The sequence below is a fragment of the Aulonocara sp. 'chitande type north' Nkhata Bay genome, linkage group LG17, assembly GCF_057382095.1.
Source record: "Aulonocara sp. 'chitande type north' Nkhata Bay isolate Kocher_YH1m ecotype deep benthic linkage group LG17, A_spYH_male_GT1.1, whole genome shotgun sequence".
NCBI lineage: Eukaryota > Metazoa > Chordata > Actinopteri > Cichliformes > Cichlidae > Aulonocara > Aulonocara sp. 'chitande type north' Nkhata Bay.
The window spans coordinates 897,711-919,360 of record NC_141360.1 but is presented as its reverse complement, the minus strand read 5'-3'; the positions used below and the strand labels follow the sequence as shown (position 1 = coordinate 919,360).

General features: G+C 42.9%; 1 protein-coding gene across 2 annotated transcripts; it reads right to left on the bottom strand.

Annotated features, from left to right (window-relative positions):
- Window positions 1-6,466: 6,466 nt before the first annotated feature.
- On the bottom strand, window positions 6,467-19,802 carry LOC147309379 (NXPE family member 3-like). 2 transcript variants are annotated; one of them, XM_086268836.1, is made up of 7 exons: window positions 19,689-19,802; window positions 15,312-15,324; window positions 14,673-15,085; window positions 8,399-8,691; window positions 8,190-8,260; window positions 7,250-7,456; window positions 6,467-7,154 (listed from the first exon to the last, which is right to left on the bottom strand). In XM_086268836.1, the coding sequence occupies exons 1-7, from the start codon at window positions 19,800-19,802 to the stop codon at window positions 6,601-6,603; spliced, it is 1,665 nt and encodes a 554-aa protein (XP_086124962.1). In that variant the 3' UTR covers window positions 6,467-6,600. The 2 variants fall into 2 exon arrangements, with proteins under 2 accessions (XP_086124962.1, XP_086124961.1); XM_086268835.1 differs by lacking the exon at window positions 15,312-15,324 and having other exon boundaries at window positions 14,673-15,125.
- Window positions 19,803-21,650: the final 1,848 nt, after the last annotated feature.

The following is a 21,650-nucleotide window of genomic DNA, read 5'->3' as shown; positions in this document are numbered from 1 at the left end:
TGTGCCAAAAACTTCGTCATTCCCAGCAGACGCTGAAGGCTTTGTTTGTCTTCTGGAGTCGGCATGTCGACAATAGCTTTGATCTTTGAAACATCTGCTTTCTGCCCTGCTGCTGTGATGATATGGCCCATGTATTTCACTGTGTCAACTTTGAACTGAATTTTGTCCTTGTTAAACTTCACGTTAGCTGCTCTTGCTTTCTCCATGACCTTCTGCAGGATTTCATCGTGTTCGTGCTCTGATGTAGCTGCAATTATCATATCATCTGCAATGATAAATACACCAGGAATGTTGCCGAAAGTCTCACAATTCTTTTGTTGAAAGACCTCGCTGGCTGATTTGATCCCGAATGGGAGTCGGAGGAAGCGATATCGGCCCCAAGGTGTATTGAAGGTACAGAGCTTTGATGACGGCTCGTCCAGCTTGATCTGCCAGTATCCATCTTTTTCATCCAATATGGTGAAGATGGATTTTCCTGCTAGCTTGCTGCGAACGTCCTCGTGTGTGGGAATGGAGTAGTGCTGGCGTTTAACTGCTTGGTTCAGATCACAAGGGTCCAAGCACACCCTTAGTGTTCCGTTCTTCTTCTGTGTGGCGACAAGACTGTTGACCCAATCTGTAGGCTCATTGACAGGCATTATGACATCTCTGTTTTGTAAGTCCTGTAGCGTCTTCTTCAGCGCATCCATTATGGAGAGTGGCACGTTCCTGCATGCGTGAATCACAGGTGTTGCATTTGGGTCAATATGTATGTGGTGAAGTCCAGGGAACTCACCTAAGCCTGTGAACACATCAGCGTACATCTCCACAAGTTCTTCCGAGGTAGAAGGTGGTTTAGCTGATTTCGGTACAGAGGATGTCATGGCAAGGGTCTCAACTCGTTGCACCAGATGGAGCTCTTCACAAGCTTGTCCACCTAGGATCGGTTTATCTGCATGGCTTGATACAAGAAAGTCAAACACAGCCTTGTGCTTCCGTGCTTCACACTCGAGAGACACCACACCATCTGCACGTATGCGGGCTCCACCAAAAGCTATGAGTACAGTCTTTGTGGGCTGTAACCGAGGCATATCTGGTAACTCGTCATAAACTGATCTGGGGAGCACATTTGCGTCCGCACCTGTGTCTAGCTTGAAGGTGAGTGGTACGTCTCCGATTGTCACACTTTCATGCCATTTGCCAGTCTTGTGCTTGTCGCTGGATACCATGCCGATGTATAGTGAATCGCCATCAGTTTCAATGTTGTTAATAGTTTTTGTTTTCTTGAAGTGTCTACTCTTCTCTGCGCCTGCTCTGCACACTTTTGAGAAGTGGTTATTTTTCCCACACTTGTGACATGTTGCCCCATAGGCTGGACACTGTCGGAATGCGTGTTTGTTGCCGCATTTGTGACAAACTGTTTGTTTGTCGTTGCTCAGTTTGTTTTTACTGTGTCCTGATTTAATGTATCCTGGCATTTTTCTTAATGCGTCCACTGACGTGTCTTGGGCTGCAGTTATTGACTGCATGGCCTGAATCTGTGACTTGGCCACTTCTGCTGATCTGCATATTTCTATCGTCTTGCGCAGTGTGAGGTCGTTGTCACGAAGCAATCTCTCTTTTAGTCTTGCATCACTTATGCTGAACACCAATTTATCCCTGATCATGTCGTCCTCATTGATCCCAAATTCACAACTTTTACTTCTCTGACGGAGTTCCGTGACATATCTGTCCACTGTTATATCCGCCGACATTGGGTATGACCAGAACTTGTGGCGTTCAAAAACAACGTTCTTTCGTGGACTACAGTATTCCTTAAACGTTTTCAAAATGTCCGCCATTGTCAGTGCGTCTCCGGTCGGGGTCACTGTGAGCGTGTTGTACACTTCAAGCGCTTCTTCGCCGATAGTGTGGAGAAGAATGGCTATTTTAACCTTTTCATCCTTCTCCAACGCACCCGTAGCAGTCATATACAGTCCGAATCTTTGTTCCCATCTGCACCAGGTCTCAGATAAATTGCCTGTGAGCAGTAGCGGTGATGGTGGCTTGAATTGCTCCATGCCGTTAGCAATGGCTACTGTTAGCTAATCTACGGCTAGCTTACTCACGTCGCGGTCCCTGTTCACACGGTCTTGCCGACTTCTGACACCATGTTGTAACTTTATGCAGTGTTGCTCCAACTGCCCGTGTAGCGTGGGTTGTGGTCAACAATAACTTTAGACCAAGCACAGAGGACTGAGACGAGGCTATGGTGGAGGTCCAGACTTTTACTCCATAAGCTCAGAACACATACAATAACACAGTACCACCTACTGGTGGGAGGTAGTAATAGCTGCTGCTTATTACAATATACCACAGTAACCGTGTCTCTTACAGATGCCATTTATGGTCCTTACACGCATAATATGGTAATATTACGTTGAAGCAGAGTACGTATCACTCTGCGAGGCTCCTCGGTAGCCGTAATGCTCCAACAATCCATCAAGCAGTGCAGCTTCATAGCTTACCAAAGTCGTACCAAAACATTTTTTGACATATTTTTTAAGCTGTGTACCACATAAAATTGGTTCGAGGTCAGTAAGCACAACCAGAATTCATACATAAGGCAGACTGTCGATTTTTGAGATGAAAGGATTTTAGGCCGTGCGTCAACGGTTAGCCCGGTTAGCTCGTTAGAGCCGCCCAGCTCCACGCACTGGGTGATCCGCGGTAACTAGTTAACGGAGATTTGCCCCATTAATGCAGTTATGGCATTAACTTTACGCTGACAGCACTAAAATAGTAATCTTCAAATGTTTTCTTTTTACCGACCAGCTCCTCTTTGATAGCTGCCGTGTCCATCTTGTCGTTGCCTGCAGGTGAAGCGATGGGGGAGGTGGAGTTGTGTTCAGTGAAGGAGAGAGGCGGAGAATAGGCTCCTCTGATTATTTACGAGCACGTGCAGAGGATGCCCAGCATTGTCCATAATGTCCATCAGTTTCTTTAATGTCCTTTTCTCTGCCACTGTCACCAAAGTGTCCAGCTTCATGCCGACCACAGAGCCAGCCTTCCTGATTCGTTTTTCCAGCCTGGATGAGTCCTTTGCTGTGCTGCTCCCCCAGCACACCACAGCATAGAACAGTACTCCTGCAACCACCGACTGATAAAACATCCTCAGGAGCTTCCTGCAGATGTTGAAGGACCTCAGCCTTCTGAGGAAGTACAGTCGGCTTTGGCCTTTTATGTACAGGTGCTGCGTGTTGCATGACCAAACAAAACTTTCAGTGCACTGTGAAAGTAAAAAAACAAACAGACAGGAAGGCCTAGTTAGGACATATCTAAGCATGCTCTTCACCTTGGAAGGGTAATTCAAACCAAAACTAATTGGCAGGTTCAACTTGGTAACAAAAGAAAATGCCTCAGCCAGATAAATCCCCAAAACATTCATCCATCAGCCACACACACCACATAACACTGCTGTTCTATTAGATAATGAGTTTCTTCCCATGTAGCCAGGTGTGTGTCGAGGTAAAGCCTCCCCCACACATCAGAACCCAGAATCTATTAGTGCCACCCATTTTAAACCCTCTCTACAGCATTCTGTTTGCACCTGCTATCATTCAATCATCTTTCCTAACATAATACTAGTCCACTAGTTTACATATCACCTCTCATCCCACTAAGTGAACTGGACAAGATGATAAAACAGAAACGCATGCTTAAGATGTTATCTGGTCTTCATTGCATGTGTATATGTCTTAATAGGATTAATGCATTTTCTGTTTGTGTGTGTGATTTTTGTGTGTCTCTCCTCCTTGCAGTGTTTCAGACACTTTTCAATTCTCCACTCAAAGGCAGTCGGTTTTCCTCCCCAGGTTCCTTAGCCCAATTTGATCTCCCACACTAAACAACAGCGTTCTTCCATGTCTCCTCCCCCTCCTTCCACTGTACTCTCGTCTCCCCCCTTGCAGCAGTCCATTGCATCTCCATCCATCCAGTCATGATGATGGTGTTTTCTCCTTGCTGATGCCTTTTGCACATACTGCTGTTGCTGCTGGACCCCTCGCTGCTCAGGATACTGCTGTTGTCTCTTGACCTGCCATGTTGTTGCTTTTGGATCTGCATTTCTTGTTTTCAGGGAGACGTTAACATCCTTGGAGCTTGCTTTTCGGGATGAGGAACACATGGAAGTGAAGCTGTAAAACAATTCAGCCAAAACTCGTCTTGGGTGTTTCTAATGATGTTAACCTATTATTTTACTCCGACCGCCGCCTGTGGAGATTGATCCAGGTCTGCTTCCCACCTGCAACTGACACACTTAGACATTTTGATCATTCTCATCACTACTTAAATCACACATCTCCCCTCGCTTTTGTTTTTGAGCCAACAGAACCACGTCATCTGCAACAAGCAGAGATCAGATTCTGAGGCCCCGGGGCAGACCCAGGACACACTGGAGAGATTATATCTCTTAGCTGGCCTGGGAACGCCTTGGTGTTCCCCCAGACAAGCTGGAGGAGGTGGCAGGGGAGAGGGAAGTCTGGGCTTCTCTGCTTGAGCTGCTGCCCCCATGGTCCTGGACAAGCGGGAGAAGTTGGGTGGATGTTATATTTGAAGTGCTTACAACTCATAAACAATGATGTCTGGAGACCAGAGCTCCCTCACAGGTAGAGAAGTCTTAGTGACACCATCACACTCCTTGGGGTCCCAGACCAGGAACTAATTGTGCCAGTACTGCCACAAAAGTAAATCTCCAGTGTAACATTTAAATATGTGAGCAGCTTTTTACAGTGTCCATGGTTATTCCTGTTATAAATGTTACATTTAGTGAGTACTTACCAGTCTCAGCCACAAGAAAGTAGTGAGTATCTGTGTTTTGTCATTCTGAAATACAGTGAATATTAGTAATCCTGTTACAGACTGAATTGAAAACTCCAGAACACGTAAAAAAACCCTCTGAATCACGTACAAACTCCAAAATACGTAAAAACACAACAGAAGTGCTTCAGGATGCTCGGGGCAGTGTTGAGCTTTTGTTACCTTGTGGCTACACAAGCTAGGAAGTACCAACGACCGGATTTAGTGTGTGGTCGTAACAGGTAAATGAACATTCTTACAACATTATTTGTAATAATAATGCTTGTGTATAAATACACAAACACACATGCTTTCAATTGTGTAATTTAAGTGATCTAGGCAGCTCCGTTTTGGAAGTTCAGTTAACGCTAGAAATGTATTTTGGAATTTGTACGTGTTTTGTCTCTAGGGGCCACCGCATATATTTATATAAACATACATAAATAAAACCACAGGTTTTTGTTTTTTTTACATTACTAATTTTGTGCATAATTTTATATTGTTGTTAATAATAAATTAATTAAAGCAACGAAACAACCTGAAGAGCCGGTTGGGAGTTGAAAGAGCCGGCTCTCTAAAAAGAGCTGGAAATCCCATCACTAGAATGCAACACACAAAAATCAGTGATTCTTGAGATAAGGAACAAAACATGTCCGGCAGATAAAACCCAATTTTGTGGTTAAAAATATGCATACAAGTGTTACCCAACTGCCTAAAAGACAAACCAAGGCAATGTTTATACAACAAAAGTATGATTTAGCATTTTTTATACATATATATTTATTTTAAATGGTACAATACATTACCAGTACCTTAAAAATCCGCTGTCCACAAGCAGGTGTGATAATATTAAAATACAGAAAAAAAATTAAATGTAAAATTAAACATCATGGCTCTCGTCACTAAGTATTTAAGTCAATACCTTATATAATATCAAAATATGCAATTGAAAATTTATTAATTTAAGTGATTAAAATCGTGTCCAGAGTTTTTGTGAACACCATCAGATTTTTTTAAAAGTACAAAAAAAATCAGGAATTATTGTGGGCAGCTTACACTCTGAGGACCCCTTTACCACTTCCTGTTTGCTACACATGCCATGAGGTCACTGCTGTGATAATTTTTTATTTTTTAAAGATGCAACAATTTCAAAAGCATTTTTATTTATTTAACTTCAGGTCTGCCAATAAGTGACAACATAGTGAAACAATAATCAGTGTGTATATGTATACTTTTTAATTCATTAGCTCAAATCAAACCCCACAAATTATTCATGCACCACAGTCACAAGACCCTTCTCAGATACAAATTAGCTAGTTCAGTGAATGGGAAAAAACTTCACTTTGGTTTTCCAAGCAATCTGCAATGTAAAAACAAAACAAGAAAGTGTGCACGGTATTTTCAAACAAGGAATTACAAAATTTTGCAAAATGAAGAAACAAATTGAAGGCTGGCAGTCAACTGTAATAACCAGCTAGATGGACAGTACTAGAGTTATGTTGATTGCTCACAGCCTGGGAAAGACTGACTGATGTAATTAGTCGACCTGCTCAAATATAATTACATAAAATCAAACTTAGAGACAGCATAATTTGTCAGGTGCTTCCTCTCTTAGGAAGACATTGGAATATGTCAGCTTTGCATCCCCCCCCTCATGTTTCAAATGAATTATTGTTGTCATAACAAAAAAGTTATTAAGATTATGTGCCACCATAGTCTGCTCCTATGAATTTGAAGCATACATATTATAGATAAGATGTGTCTGCATAGGCTGCTGAAACACATCTATCCAACCTTTTGAGGACATATGTAGGATAAAAGAACATTAATCATGTTCTTGATAATTGGAGGTTGTGGGTGCATGTTGTGTGGCAGGTGGTGGGCCAGAACCATCTCCCAGGCATCGACCAGATGGACATTGAAGCCTTTGAACACAGCCCTGAGTGCCTTTAGCCGCTGAAAAGTGTACCAGTCGCTGTTGACAAATGCACCAGAGGGTGTAAAAGATTTGGGATTTCCAGTCCGAATGACAACCACAGTGCCTGGAGCCCTGGACAGTAGCCTTACCACTGCCCTGCGAATGGACATCAGTCGACGGATGTAGAACTCAATAGGGAAATTGTCAAAGTGTGCCCAGATGCCAAAAACTACTACAGTGTTACTACCTCCAACCACATTGTCCAGCTCATTGGCAATATAATGCAGCTCCATGGATGGGACATTGACAGTACGCAGAGGAGGACCGTGGGCGCGGTGCGTCACAAAGATATTGTTTGCATAGTCCAGCGCCATTAAAGGTCCGATAGACTTGGGGCTATGCAGGTTAAACTCCTTTAGATCTAAAAGAATTCCAAAGGGAATAAGTTAAGCTACATGAATAAAATGGGGTGAACATCATAATGTTGGTTTACAGAAGGGTTTGCAGAGAAGCTACCTGGTAGTGATGCATTAAGGTACTCAAACCACTGCCTCATTGTGGAGTCTCCATACATATGGACCACCTTTCCTTTCAGACACTGAGTGATGGCTGAGGAAGTGTTGAACTGTTGAACTGTGGAACCATCTAGTGCTCGCCACACACCCTGGTAGTAATAGCCAGAGGGTTTAGACCCCCCACTGCTGCTGCTCACCTCTGACTGACCTGGTAAGCAGGAAAACAAATAATTGTGTGTGTTTTTAACTTAAAATGAAAAGACCAAAACAAAGCCTTTCTTTAACCTGTCTGTAGCATTCAAACCCAAGTCAAATTCTTACAAATGTATTGCTGTATTTTTCTAATTTTGATTTCATGAAACATCTGGTCGATGGCGTGTTCTAGAATGATGTTAAAGCTGACCCCAGCCCAGCAGCCAGAACCTGAACTTCAACTTGTAAGAAACTAATGAGCAGTCAGGTTGCCACCTCTGTTTCTCCCTGTCCATGTTTCTATAGCAGAATCACTGTGCTATTTTCAATTCCCATTACTAGTCATTGATTGGCTTCCAACGATCTGCCCTTCTACATGAGAGATCAATCTAATTTTAATGAGGTAAACCTCACTGCACTGCCCAATTCCCAGAAGTTTCTTTGTAATTTTATAAGAGACCCCTACGGTAAGTTAATTTCATCCACATCTTGAACTATGCTTTCATAAGAACACCCCCAGCTGTTAGTGTTATCAATAACGCATCAATAAAGTTCTCCAGATCTCCTGATCACTTACTCTTAAAATAACCTTGACACATCCTATAGGTGTCCAATATCAAGAAGATGCTAGTAAATGTTGTGGGAGTTTTAATTTATTTATTTATTAATGTTTGACCTGCCAACTGCTTATAATATATATCACAACCTTTTTTAAATATTTCATTATGGAGATATAGATGTTAGCGTACCTTTCTGTTTTGGCAAAATGGTGACGCTGGCTGGTCCTGAAGCCGGAATGGAGACTTTCATATTTACACCTCTGAAGGAAAGCATACACAATTAACATCTTCACAAAATTTGGAAAGAACATCTTTTTGAACTAGAAAATTAAATGTATTATGCACAGTATATACATTTTTAGTCACTCCAGAAATTTAACACCACAGATAATGCTCACCTCTGAAAAAGCTTCTCCATAGTTGTCAGGTTTTTTTTATATCCTCCATTGTAGTTGCTGATCCTGGCATTACAACTCAGATTTGTTGGCTTGTAGCAGAACCATGGCTCACCTGTATGGAGGTCAGTGTAGTTACACACAGGCTGCTCAGTTGGACGTAAACATACGTTACACGTGGTCGTTCTAGTGAACAAGCTTGAGCGGAACTGGCTCTTGAAGAAGATCCTGTCAGGTTCCTCTTTGTTCATCCTGCGCAGCTCTGTGACTGCCTCACTGGGATGAACCAATATCACCTGGTAGGACAAAGAATCAGAGTGTTGAAACAGTATCACATAAATATGTATAATGACGACAACCTTTTAGAACAGACTTTCTTTTTGATGGTAAGTAATTCATTCAGATTACATGCATGCAAGCATGAAGACAATGACAAAGTCAAATGTATTTATATATCACAATTATATCACAATTGCTGTACAATTAAGATAATTAAAAAATAAAAACATAGGGAGACATGATAAGAGTTAAGAAAAAGAATCATGAAATTGTACCAATTTAAGCGATCAGAAAGCTATGAGGGTGCTAATCTGTGCAAAGCCTTAAAAACAAATAATAAAATCTGAAAATTAATTCTAAAACTAACTGGCAGCCTGTGCAATGATGCCAGTGTGGTGTGAATAAGGCACGGCGGGTCCAGTGATCAGTGTTTTGAGCCATTTTATTTACATCACAACACACCACACTCCAAACCCCTGAGTTCCCGTGTTTATAACTGGGCGGGAGTGATTAAGGATGCCGTGCAGCTGCGTCCGCCCTCCCTGCACGGCACCGCAGGCCACGCCCCACCACATACCCCCATCGCTCGACTGAGGCCGGGGAGCCATCCGGCCAAACCTACTCCACCCACCGCGAGCGGGAGAGGGGATCAGCCTGGACCGGCGGCGCCCCCGGGCCCTGGCCAAGCGACAGGGAGGTGTCTGTTCTGGTGGCCGCCCATGCATCCAGCGGCGCCGGTGATGAAGTGGGTCCAAGGGTCGCCCACGGAGCTGGACCGGAGGCCACCCATGTGGTTGTCACAGATTATTAGGCAGAGCACTCACTTGCAGGACTCTGAAGTTTAGAGAGAAGGTGAGGGTTTATTTTCAGTGCGGCACCAAGTGAGGATATCTACATATATACAGTGAGACAGATAACACCGGGCTCCGGGGGGTGGAGGGGGGTCCGAGGGGAAGGTCCAAGGCGGGGTACATATGCTCCTCTTCAACTTAATCCACAACTCACTCTGAATGTCCACTCCAAAACGCTCACTCACACACATCCACAGAAATCCAGACAGCAGGGAAGACGGGCAGGGAATCTAGAAGGCCTGTACACAGAGAAAAACAACGTGAGGAGGAACCTCTAGGTGATCACAAGAAATACTTCCAAAGGCTAGGCCACACTGACGCTAGGTAGTGTTACGCTCCAGCGAGGAAGCAGCCTCTCTTGCCATCTTAAGTAGTCTGCCAGGATCAGTGTGAATGAGCCACAGGTGTGTGTTCAGGGCAGGTTCAGAGGCGGGGACTCAAGGTCCAGTTCCGCCCTGGTGGGAGAGGCGAAGACAAAAAACACACACACCACGACCTCTCCAGATCTTGAGAACCATGACAGTGGCAAGCAGCGACACAGCCGGCGTGGCATTGAGCCGGGGCTCATGGACAGCTGGGCAGGCGTCCAGCACGCCGGACCACACCACACACCGGCCTCTCCGCCGCTGCCTCTCCCAGCTGGCGCAGCTCACGCACCGCCGCTGCTGCTGCTGCTGCTGCTGCTGCCTCGAGAAGCCCCTCGCGCGGTTCCTCCGCCACTCCTGGCTCGAGCAGCCTCTCCCGCGTCCTGGGTTTGGGCACCAGTGTGGTGGGAATGAGACATGGCGGGTCCAGGGATCATAGGTTTTGAGCCATTTTATTTAACATCACAACACACCACACTCCAAACCCCTGACTCCCCGTGTTTTTAACTGGGCGGGCGTGAATAGGGATGCCGTGCAGGTGCGTCCGCCCTCCCTGCACAGCACCACAGGCCACGCCCCACCACAGCCAGTATGGGAGATATGTGGTCTCGCTTGCGTGTGCCAGTTAGTAACCGTGCTGCAGCATTTTGGGCCAGCTGCAGATGGCTAACTGATGACAGACTAACACCAGAGTAAAGACTATTACAGTAGTCGAGGCAAGATGAAATGAAGGCATGGATAGCTCTCTCAAAGTCTCCAAAACAGAAAAATGGCCTCACTTTGGCAAGTAGTCAAAGATGAAAGAAACTGGACTTGATTACAACATTAATCTGTTTGTCAAACATTAGAGTCGAAAAACACTCATAGGTTCCTAGCAAAGGTTTTTTTTATATTTAAAGGGCCAAAGTCGCAGTGGACCAAACACAATCACCTCTGTTTTCTGTTGGGTTGGCTTTAGGAAGTTTAAAGCCATCCATGCCTTAACATCCTCCAAACAATCTAGCAAAACCTTCAGAGCACTCACAGATTTACATTTCAGTGGTAAATCTGTGAGTCGTCTGCATAACAATGGAATTGTTTTTTAAAAATTGAACCCATAGGGAGCATATAAACAGAAAAGAGAACTGGACCAAGAATGGACCCCTGGGGGACTTTTGTATGATATGTATAACTATGTAACTGTATACACTATTTATCATTGTGCACTGAGCATATATATATTTTAACTTTCACGTAGAGTCTTAAGCACAAGACATTTTGCGCACACACACACACACACACACACACACACACACACACACACACACACACACACACACACACACACACACACACACACACACACATTGCCTTGTCTTTGTAACCAAGGGGGGTTATGAGGGGAGGTACTATTGTTTTGTGTGAACTGTGTTCCCAATAAAAGGCAGCAATCGGAGGCCGGATTTGGGGTCATTTTCGTGGCGGACACAGACGAGGCCTCCCTTGCAAGTAATCGATCGATCGCTGACTGTCTTGTTTTCTTTCATGATGAATAAGTCTCTAAAACCAGCGGGGCTTGTGGAAACACAGACCCAACACCATTTTTATCTTGAAAGGTCTGGAGCTGAAGAAAGACAAGTTTCTCTAGGACTTTAGAAAGAAAAGGCAATTTAGAAATTGGTCTGTAGTTGGATAAAACTGCTGGATCCAGGTTAGGTCTTTTAATAGGTTCCACCACTGCATGTTTAAAGTCGGTAGGGACACACTCAGACTGAAGACTGCTATTGACAGTAGACAGTAAACTCATACCCACAGTGTCAAAAACATCTTTCAGTAAACGAGATGGGACCATATTCAGAATACATCTTGTGGGTTTCAAGTCGCACCGAACTGCAACAAGGGTTTTCCCTGTCACCCTGTCTCTTCAACCAAAGATCTGAAGAAGCTCTGGCCACACGTGTGTTACCAAAAGTCACAACCTTCAAGATTCAAGAGCTTTATTGTCAATACAGCAGTATACACAGTATACAGTGTGCCAAAATTCTGTTTCATCCTGTTCCCCCCACGGCGCCTTTGTAAGTATATGAAAGATATGTCTCCAAGAGATATAAAACTAGAAACAACAAATAAATAACGTGCTAAATCTTGGTAAAATTAAGGGATACAAAGGTACTAATTACTAACTATACAATACTAACTGTACGACAAACAAAGACAGGACAGAGACAATACAAAGTGGATTGTGCAGTGATATTGAATACCAGGTTGAGTCATTGTCAGGATATTACAGACGAGACACGACAAAGACATGTGCAAGATGTGCAAATGTAGTTTAGTTTAGATATGTGTTTAGTCCCTACGTGACTGAGTGTGCAAATAAGCATATCGTTCCCAGGTGGACTGTGTAAGTTTTTGTTGTTTTTGAGTTTTTTCACGAGTATTGTAAGGTGTTTGTAAAGGTGTATGTGTTTATCAGTCCTTTGGTGGTATCAAGTTGAGGGCTCTGACTGCTTGGGGGAAGAAGCTCTTGCAGTGTCTCCTGTTACAGTTTTGATCCTTCAAAACCGTCTGCTAGATGGAAAGAAGGAGAACGGTGCATGTGAGGGGTGGAAAGTGTCCTTCACTATGGTGTTCGCACGTCGGATGATGTGTCTGTCATAGAGTTGGGAGATGGGTGGGAGAGGGCCTCCAATGACCCTCTCTGCTGTCCTCACCATCCGCTACAGAGACTTCTTTTCAGCGAGGGTGCAGTTTCCTTACTAGATAGTGATGTAGCAGCAGAGGACTGATGTGAGGATGGGAGGAGGGAGACTGGCCTTCTTCAGTTTCCTAAGAAAGACACTGTTGGGCTTTCTTCATGATGCTGGTGGTGTTCAGGTTCCAAGAGAGGTCATCTGATATGTGCACACCCAGGAACTTCACACTGTTGACCATCTTAACAGCAGATGATGTGCAGTGGGTGTTGGTCATTGAGCTCTTCCTGACGTTAACAACCATCTCTTTAGTCGTCTGAACATTTAGAGACAGGTTGTTATTCTGACACCAGTCCACCAGGTGTTGTACCTCCTCTATGTATTCAGACTCATTGTTGTTGGTGATGAGACCCACCACTGTTGTGTCATCTGCAAACTTGATGATGTGATTTGAGCTGTACTGTGTAGTATTCTCATGTGTTAGCAGGGTGAACAGCAGTGGACCAAGCACACAGCCCTGCGGCGATCCTGTACTCAGTCTGAGGTTTTATCTCCTAGTTAGAAAGTCCAAGATCCAATTGCAGAGGGGGGTGTTTATCCTTGTCAGTCCAACTTCTTTACCAGCTCCTGGGGAACGACTGTGTTGAATGCTGAGCTGAAGTCAGAAAACGGTATTCTGACATAAGTGTCCTTTTTGTCAAGATGGGAGAGAGAAAGGTGAAGAGCAGACAAAATGGCACCGTCTGTGGAGGGGTTTGGGCTGTATGCAAACTGTAGTGGGTCCAGATTTGGTGGAAGTTGTGTATTAATGTGCCTCAATACCAGCCTCTCAAAGCACTTTGTGAAGATGGGCGTAAGTGGCACCGGCCGGTAGTCATTGAGTGCACTTCTTTGGCACCGGGATGATTTTTGTGGTTTTGAGGCATGCAGGTACCACAGCTGAGCTCAGTGATGTATTTAACACAAAGTGAAGTGCAGAGGGGGGGATAGAGGGGCTTGAGCACCCGTCCCTTTCCTGATGGGTGCCCACAGTGCCCTTTTGTTGAGACAACTTTTTAAAAAAAAAAATTATTTTTTTTTATGTGTGTGTGCGTGCGGAGTCCTGTCTGTGCCCCTCAACAATAATATTTAACTATTAATCACAGTTTTGCTAAATAAAAGGATCTGGCTTGCATCAGTCACATGATCACATTTAACCAATGATCGCCCTTGACGGCAGAACGCGCTGGTTACGAGCCGGGAACGAGCTCACAAAGAGCACGTGCATTTTTTGCGGTTATAAGCTTGACCTTGAATTTAACCTTGATAAATTTTCCAGTGATTGAAAAAAGGACAGACAGTGAAAGAAAGAGGTCCCTACTCTAAGGAGCTTGGAAAGAAAAGCGTCTGGACTTCTTTAAGTTGCTTGAAGACGTTTCACCTCTCATCCAAGAAGCTTCTTCTGTTCCAGGGTCAAATGGTGGGGAGTCCCAGATTTAAACCTAGTGGGAGTATCTGCCCAAAGCGGGACAAAAGGATGGATGACCAATATGTCAATATTATGACCAATAAACAGGCAATATGTCTGTGACTGAGAACCTTCAGATGGTTTGAAAGAGGAGTGAAAGAAGCATCTATGTCCACTGTGAGCGACCATCTTTGAACAGAGGCGGGGGTTTACGACACCAACTCTCTGCCATCTATAATCCAGTTTTGAGATCCCTTCCCAGACGCCTTAACGCCCACTCACATCCTGGGCCATCTGACCTCAGGAAATCACATGATAGGGTGGGGCCAGGTTTCACAATGAACACACCCGAAACTCTGGCTGATTGGGACCCACACCCAGTTTCCCACCTTGGCTCAGGCGATTAGATAGAGGATCATCAGGGGTCCTTTTGTCCCTCTTTGGGCGGATACTCCCTCAAGGTTTAAATCTGGGACTCTCCACCATTTGACCCTGGAACAGAAGAAGCTTCTTGGATGAGAGGTGAAACGTCTTCAAGCAACTTAAAGAAGTCCAGACGCTTGTCTTTCCAAGCTCCTTAGACTACGATGACCTGGATGACTGAGAACCTTCACAGACATATTTGGTCCCTACAATCACATTCAAGATGAGTGTTAGCATTACCTGAACCTGTGCACTTCCTTCCCAGAGTAGAGAGAATACAGCAGAGTAGGTGCCATTGAGATAATCTGTTATATGCCCTGCAGCACCTGCACCAAGAGTCAAGTTGTGCAGCCGGGCTAGTAAGACATCTCCGCCGGACTTCTTTGGATAGCCTTGAAAGTCATACATTTTTATCATAACCTCCAGTTTATCACCTATGTACCACTGTTCTCCCCTCTTCCTTGGGAGAATGGTGAAGGTGCTATGGGCTGGATCACTGGTGTTGTTCAGAGAAAGAGGAGATGGTAATGGTGGAGTTTTAGGCCAAGCGATGGACTCTAGTACAAGGTGTTCTTCAAGAGCTTCCTCAGGGGACAGTGGTTTTAACTTGCAGAAGTTAGAATACATGTCAGCAGGTTGGGTGACAGTGGCAGCTCCTGGGATGATGATGGTGATGTCCAGTTTATCCCAAAACTGAAAAATTTGTGTGGCAAATACAAAAAATAGCAAATATACTCATTCATAATTCAGCTTTAGTTTTTAACATAATATGATGAAAGATTATTTTTGTGCAGGTATCCCTTCTTTCATTGTTTTTCATAGGTTAATGCAGTTTGTCTGCCACCTTGTTTTTCAATAGAATAATCATGGAATGAATACATATAATACTGTTCTGTGTATTTTTAGCCTTGCTTGATCCATTGTCCAATTTCAAAAAGAGTAAAGACTGCTGCCTTAATCTATCACTTTGAGTTTTCCTCTTAACCAGCTGCCTAAAACCAAACAACAGCACAGCTAATGCCAAGCTACAGAAGAGAGAATTTATATCCTGTTCATAGCTTGTACTCACTACAGCCTGTTATAGTTATAGAATATTCACAACATACTTCATACCGTGTACATTATAACATACCATAATAGACCCATTTCTGTAATATATTCACATATCTATATTATTGCTAATATATATTGTAATATATCTATATCACTAAAGCACTTCTGGATGGATGCAAACTGCATTTCGTTGCCCTGTACCTGTGCATGTGCAATGACAATAAAGTTGAATTCTATTCTATTCTATTCTATATATTTGATTAATAACTTTTTTCAACAGATATTTTTTATCAGTAAGGCAAGCATGCTGTACACTTACAAAGTAGTTATCAATTAAAAGTAAACAATCTAATTGTCACGGTTCTGGGTCAAAAGCATTTTCTGTTTCTGTTTTGGGTTTTTTCTAAATGATGATTTGATCGGATTTTTGAGTTGTGCTGGTCTGATTTTGTATTAAGGGTTATTCATGGTTGTGTTCTTTTGACGTTATTTGTTGTTCTGGCCTCTAGTTTAAGTCACTGTCTTCTCTGTTTCATGTGTTATATTCTTTCAGTCTGTCTCTCGGTGTCAAGTTTGCGTTTTTGTGATTTGTTTCGTATTTCCTGTTTTATTTTGCTAGTCCAAGTCCTATGTCTGTGTATTCAGTTTTACCTGCCCCAGTCTTGTTAGCCCTAATCTCTCCCAGCTGTACTCCTGTTTCCCATTCTCTGATAGTAATCAGAGAATGGGAAACAGGAGTACAGTGCATATAAGCCCTGTGTTTTCCTTTGTTCTCTGTCGTGTCGTACCCTCAACATGCTGTGTGTTTGTTATGTCGAGGCTTCCAGCGCCTCTGTTCTGAGTTTTGTTTTGTGTTGCTTTTGTGAGTTTATTTTAAGAGGACGTTTTGCCAGCAATAAAGCTGCATTTTGAGTTCCAGTCCCGTTTTGAGAGTCCTGCATTTTGGGTCTTTTCTCCTGCCTGCCTGCCACACAGCACAGCCATAACAGTAATGTTTAAGTATATAGAATTATAGGTGGCTGCTCACTACAAATATACTTCAAAAAGTGATCAACAGATGTGTTTCAACCTCCCTTGATTTGATATGAATCATAGTATGGCTGCACATACAGTACATCATTACTTACAGTGCATTATTACAGAAACTTGAATCAACCTCAGAATTTGAACCTTGGGCAGAAGGTTAAAGCTTATAACAAACACATTATTTGCTTGTAAGTCTGTGGAAAAATTTGGGTGCTGTGCTTTAAATTGTTTACAAGTATTTTTTCAAGTCTCGGACCACAAATCCTGTGTCAGAGTCTGTGTTTGCAGACTGCGTGGAGGTTGGATTGTGGACCAAAAACAGACACATGGAAACAAAACATGAGCAATTTATTAAAAAAATTGGTGAGCAATAGAAACGGAAGGTACAGTAATTCTCTTCTCTATGGTCTACCTGATAAATCGCTCCATAAATTGCAGCCAGTTCAAAACACAGCTTCACTTGTTGTTTCCAGAATGAGATCCACTGAACGTATAACACCTGTTCATAAACAGCTCTACTGGCTTCCAGTTCACCTCCGTGTCAATTTCTCTCCTCCATATTTATCTGATCTTCTCCACACATACTCGCCTCCTCGTACACTCCGCTCTGCTTCAGCTTCCCTTCTGTCTGTTCCACCTGGTTGCCTGACTGCCATGGGACTCAGAGCCTTTAGCCATTCTGCCCCGAGACTTTGGATGCACTTCCACCAGATCTCCGGACCACAAACTCTCTCATCACTTTTAAATCACATCTTAAAACCCACTGTTCATCTTTGTGAGCAGTTTTTAAATCACTTCACTGATAAAATTTCTACCTTAAAAGCTCCGGTGATGTGCCAAACCCCTGATTTACGCTGCTCTATGACACTTGCTCAGTTCGAACCAGTGTCACTTCCTACCCTTAAGGGAATTATTGGCCGTTCACGACATTCTCCCATCTCACATTATTAAGGAGGGATTTAATGTAATTGGGCCTTGTATATTATCACTAATCAATCTTTCTTTGTCACTGGGTTGTGTTCCGGCTGCCTTTAAACATGCCGTAGTGAAACCTGGTCTTAAAAATCGTTCCCTAGATCACTCAAACCTCGCTAATTACAGACCTATCTCGCAACTTCCGTTCCTGTCAAAAATCCTCAAGAAGATAGTCCTATCACAACTTCAGACCTATCTGAATGTGAATAACATCTGGGATAAATTCCAGTCTGGGTTTAAACTACGGAAACGGCACTCTTGAGGGTCTTCAATGATCTTGTAATTACTGACTCTGGGTGCCCCGCGGTCTTCATTTTGTTGGACCTGTCCTCTGGTTTTGATGTGGTGGACCATAATATCCACTTAATGAGGCTTGAACATCTGGTTGGCATTACGGGTATGGCCCTTAGTTGGCTTAAATTCTACTTATCGGAGAGGTCCTTCTCTGTCACGATGGGTACCTACTCCTCTTCCACTGCCCCCGTTACCTGTGGTGTCCCTCAGGGGTCTGTGCTGTTTTCTCTATATATGTTACCCGTTGGTCGTATTATTGACAAGTACAAACTCTCTGATCATTGCTACGTGGATGACATTCATATTTATTTTGAATTGACTGAGGATGATACTTCATCGATGCTTCGCTTCTTCGATTGTATAAATGAAGTTAAAGACTGGCTGCTGAGCAATTCCCTTATCCTTAATAACAAGAAAGCGGAAATTGTAATCTTTGACAGTCACACCCCTGGAGCCCATCTAACTGGTGTCCTCGGGCCCTTTGCTGATTTCCGATTCCGCAAGTAATTTGGGTGTTTACCTGGACGGCTCCTTTAAGTTTGAGAAACATGTGTCCTCTGTTATTAAATCTTCTTTCTATCAACTTCGTTTAATTTCTAAGGCCAAGACATACTTACCACATGAGGATGTAGAAAAGCTTATCAATGCCTGTCACATCCAGGTTAGACTACTGCAACTCCCTATACACTGGGCTTCATTCTGCCCTTCTTCATAGATTGCAACTCGTCCAAAACGCCGCGGCTCGCCTTCTAACTGGTACTCGTAGGGTTTGAGTCTATCACCCCAATTCTCACTGGCCTCCACTGGCTTCCAATTAAATACCGCATTGATTTCAAAATCCTACTGCTTAATTATAAAATCATAAATAACATCACACCTAGCAACCTTATTGATCTCCTTAGCGTGTATACCCCCAGTAGAACGCTGAGATCGTCTGACCAATTGCTCTTGGTGCAACCTAGGTCACGGCTGAAAACCAGAGGTGACTGTGCCTTTGCTTCATTTGCACCTAACCTCTGGAATAACCTCCCTCATACCATTCACGTGTCTGGCTCGAGCAGGCCTTTTAAGTGTCCCTTCTCCCCTTTCCTCTCTTTTGCTTATATTGTTTTTTTGTTTTAATCATTAAGTCTTGCTTGCTTATCTACGTACTTAATCGTTAATCAATGCCTCCCACCTGCTAGCTTATCTACCTTTGTACTTTACTACTATTTTATTGGATTATGTGAAGCACTTTGGCTACCTCTGGTTTTAAATGTGCTATACAAATAAAGTTGTATTGTATTGTATTGTATTGTATTGTATTGTATTGTATTGTATTGTATCTATTCAAAATTTCATACAGCTGATTCTGTCTTAGTACATTTTTACCTTGCTCAGCTTTTATACTTTCATGCTTTTTAGTTTTTTGTTATTCACATTATGCCTAAATTTTATTTTGCCACGTTTTATTGTATTGTATTGCTGCTACTGTTCTGTACTATTGTAAGGTAACCTTGAGGGTCTTAAAGGTGCCTATAAATAAAATGTATTATTATTATTATTATTATTGAATTTTAAGTACTTTTTGTATTAACATCTAATGAATAATTTGTATATTTATTTAATTAACACAAATATTTAATTATGTATTAAGTTAATTCATTTTGGTACTCGAGGTCCTCCATAACTTCAGGGTTGAAGTCTTTAAAGCTTAAAGTTTCTACTTCAGTTATATTAACTAATGAAGCAAAGCTACAAAAGGAGTCTTTGTAAAATAAATTATGCACCCAACCCCCCCCCCCTTTTTTCTTTAATTGTGCTAGTTGCTCTTTCTTTTCTCATTTCTGATTTTGAGAAAGTAAATAAAATTAAGAAAATTAACTAGTAAATTAATTACAAAAACAAATAATTAAAAAAAAAACTCACATCCAGAATGTCCACGATGTATATAATCAGAATCAGGACAAACACAATGAGGAATACGAAGATGTAACCAGGCTTTGGAAGGCAGGTGGAGTGTTTATAAAGTAGGAACGTCATGATTGGAAAACAGTCCTCATGTCTTGTTGCAGCGTTGTGCTGTGTGACCAGTTCACCTGGTAGTGAATGTAGAAGTGCTCTGCATTATGTATGTGGAAACTGTCTTACTTTCACAGTTAAACATAGCAATGGTTAAGCGGAGAGTTATGTGGATCCTTCCAGGTTTTAATAATGGATCGGATTTTTATATCAGTTTCAGCAGACTCCTAGATGTTTTCTTTGCTTAATGAGTGACCATTCTCTGAAACAGAGTAAGACTTTTTCCAGTATTTTCACATTTCTTCTGACATCACCATTAAACAAATGAGAAGATATTCATTATCATTTTTTTTTCCAGTGTTTGTTGAATAGTAGGAAGATCCTGACATAAGTTACAGTTAATTTATAAAGATTCCTGAGAGGTAAAGAGACAAACAAATACATAGAGTCTAGTGATTAGTTGTTTCCAAATATACAGTGGGGCAAAAAAGTATTTAGTCAGCCACCGATTGTGCAAGTTCCCCCACTTAAAATGATGACAGAGGTCAGTAATTTGCACCAGAGGTACACTTCAACTGTGAGAGACAGAATGTGAAAAAAAATCCATGAATCCACATGGTAGGATTTGTAAAGAATTTATTCGTAAATCAGGGTGGAAAATAAGTATTTGGTCAATAACAAAAATACAACTCAATACTTTGTAACATAACCTTTGTTGGCAATAACAGAGGTCAAACGTTTACTATAGGTCTTTACCAGGTTTGCACACACAGTAGCTGGTATTTTGGCCCATTCCTCCATGCAGATCTTCTCGAGAGCAGTGATGTTTTGGGGCTGTCGCCGAGCAACACGGACTTTCAACTCCCGCCACAGATTTTCTATGGGGTTGAGGTCTGGAGACGGGCTAGGCCACTCCAGGACTTTCAAACGCTTCTTACGGAGCCACTCCTTTGTTGCCCGGGCGGTGTGTTTTGGATCATTGTCATGTTGGAAGACCCAGCCTCGTTTCATCTTCAAAGTTCTCACTGATGGAAGGAGGTTTTGGCTCAAAATCTCACGATACATGGCCCCATTCATTCTGTCCTTAACACGGATCAGTCGTCCTGTCCCCTTGGCAGAAAAACAGCCCCATAGCATGATGTTTCCACCCCCATGCTTCACAGTAGGTATGGTGTTCTTGGGATGCAACTCAGTATTCTTCTTCCTCCAAACACGACGAGTTGAGTTTATACCAAAAAGTTCTACTTTGGTTTCATCTGACCACATGACATTCTCCCAATCCTCTGCTGTATCATCCATGTGCTCTCTGGCAAACTTCAGACGGGCCTGGATATGCACTGGCTTCAGCAGCGGAACACGTCTGGCACTGCGGGATTTGATTCCCTGCCGTTGTAGTGTGTTACTGATGGTGACCTTTGTTACTTTGGTCCCAGCTCTCTGCAGGTCATTCACCAGGTCCCCCCGTGTGGTTCTGGGATCTTTGCTCACCGTTCTCATGATCATTTTGACCCCACGGGATGAGATCTTGCGTGGAGCCCCAGATCGAGGGAGATTATCAGTGGTCTTGTATGTCTTCCATTTTCTGATGATTGCTCCCACAGTTGATTTTTTCACACCAAGCTGCTTGCCTATTGTAGATTCACTCTTCCCAGTCTGGTGCAGGTCTACAATACTTTTCCTGGTGTCCTTCGAAAGCTCTTTGGTCTTGGCCATGGCGGAGTTTGGAGTCTGACTGTTTGAGGCTGTGGACAGGTGTCTTTTATACAGATGATGAGTTCAAACAGGTGCCATTCATACAGGTAACGAGTGGGGGACAGAAAAGCTTCTTACAGAAGACGTTACAGGTCTGTGAGAGCCAGAGATTTTCCT

Excerpts from the sequence above, each read along its gene's own strand:
- LOC147309379 (XM_086268835.1), bottom strand. The coding sequence starts at position 19,802 with ATGACGTTCCTACTTTATAAACACTCCACCTGCCTTCCAAAGCCTGGT. Across the intron at positions 8,692-14,672 it reads AAGGAAGTGCACAGGTTCAG|GTGATATTGGTTCATCCCAG; the intron begins GTAATGCTAACA and ends TTGTCCTACCAG. Across the intron at positions 8,261-8,398 it reads ATGGAGAAGCTTTTTCAGAG|AGGTGTAAATATGAAAGTCT; the intron begins GTGAGCATTATC and ends GCTTTCCTTCAG.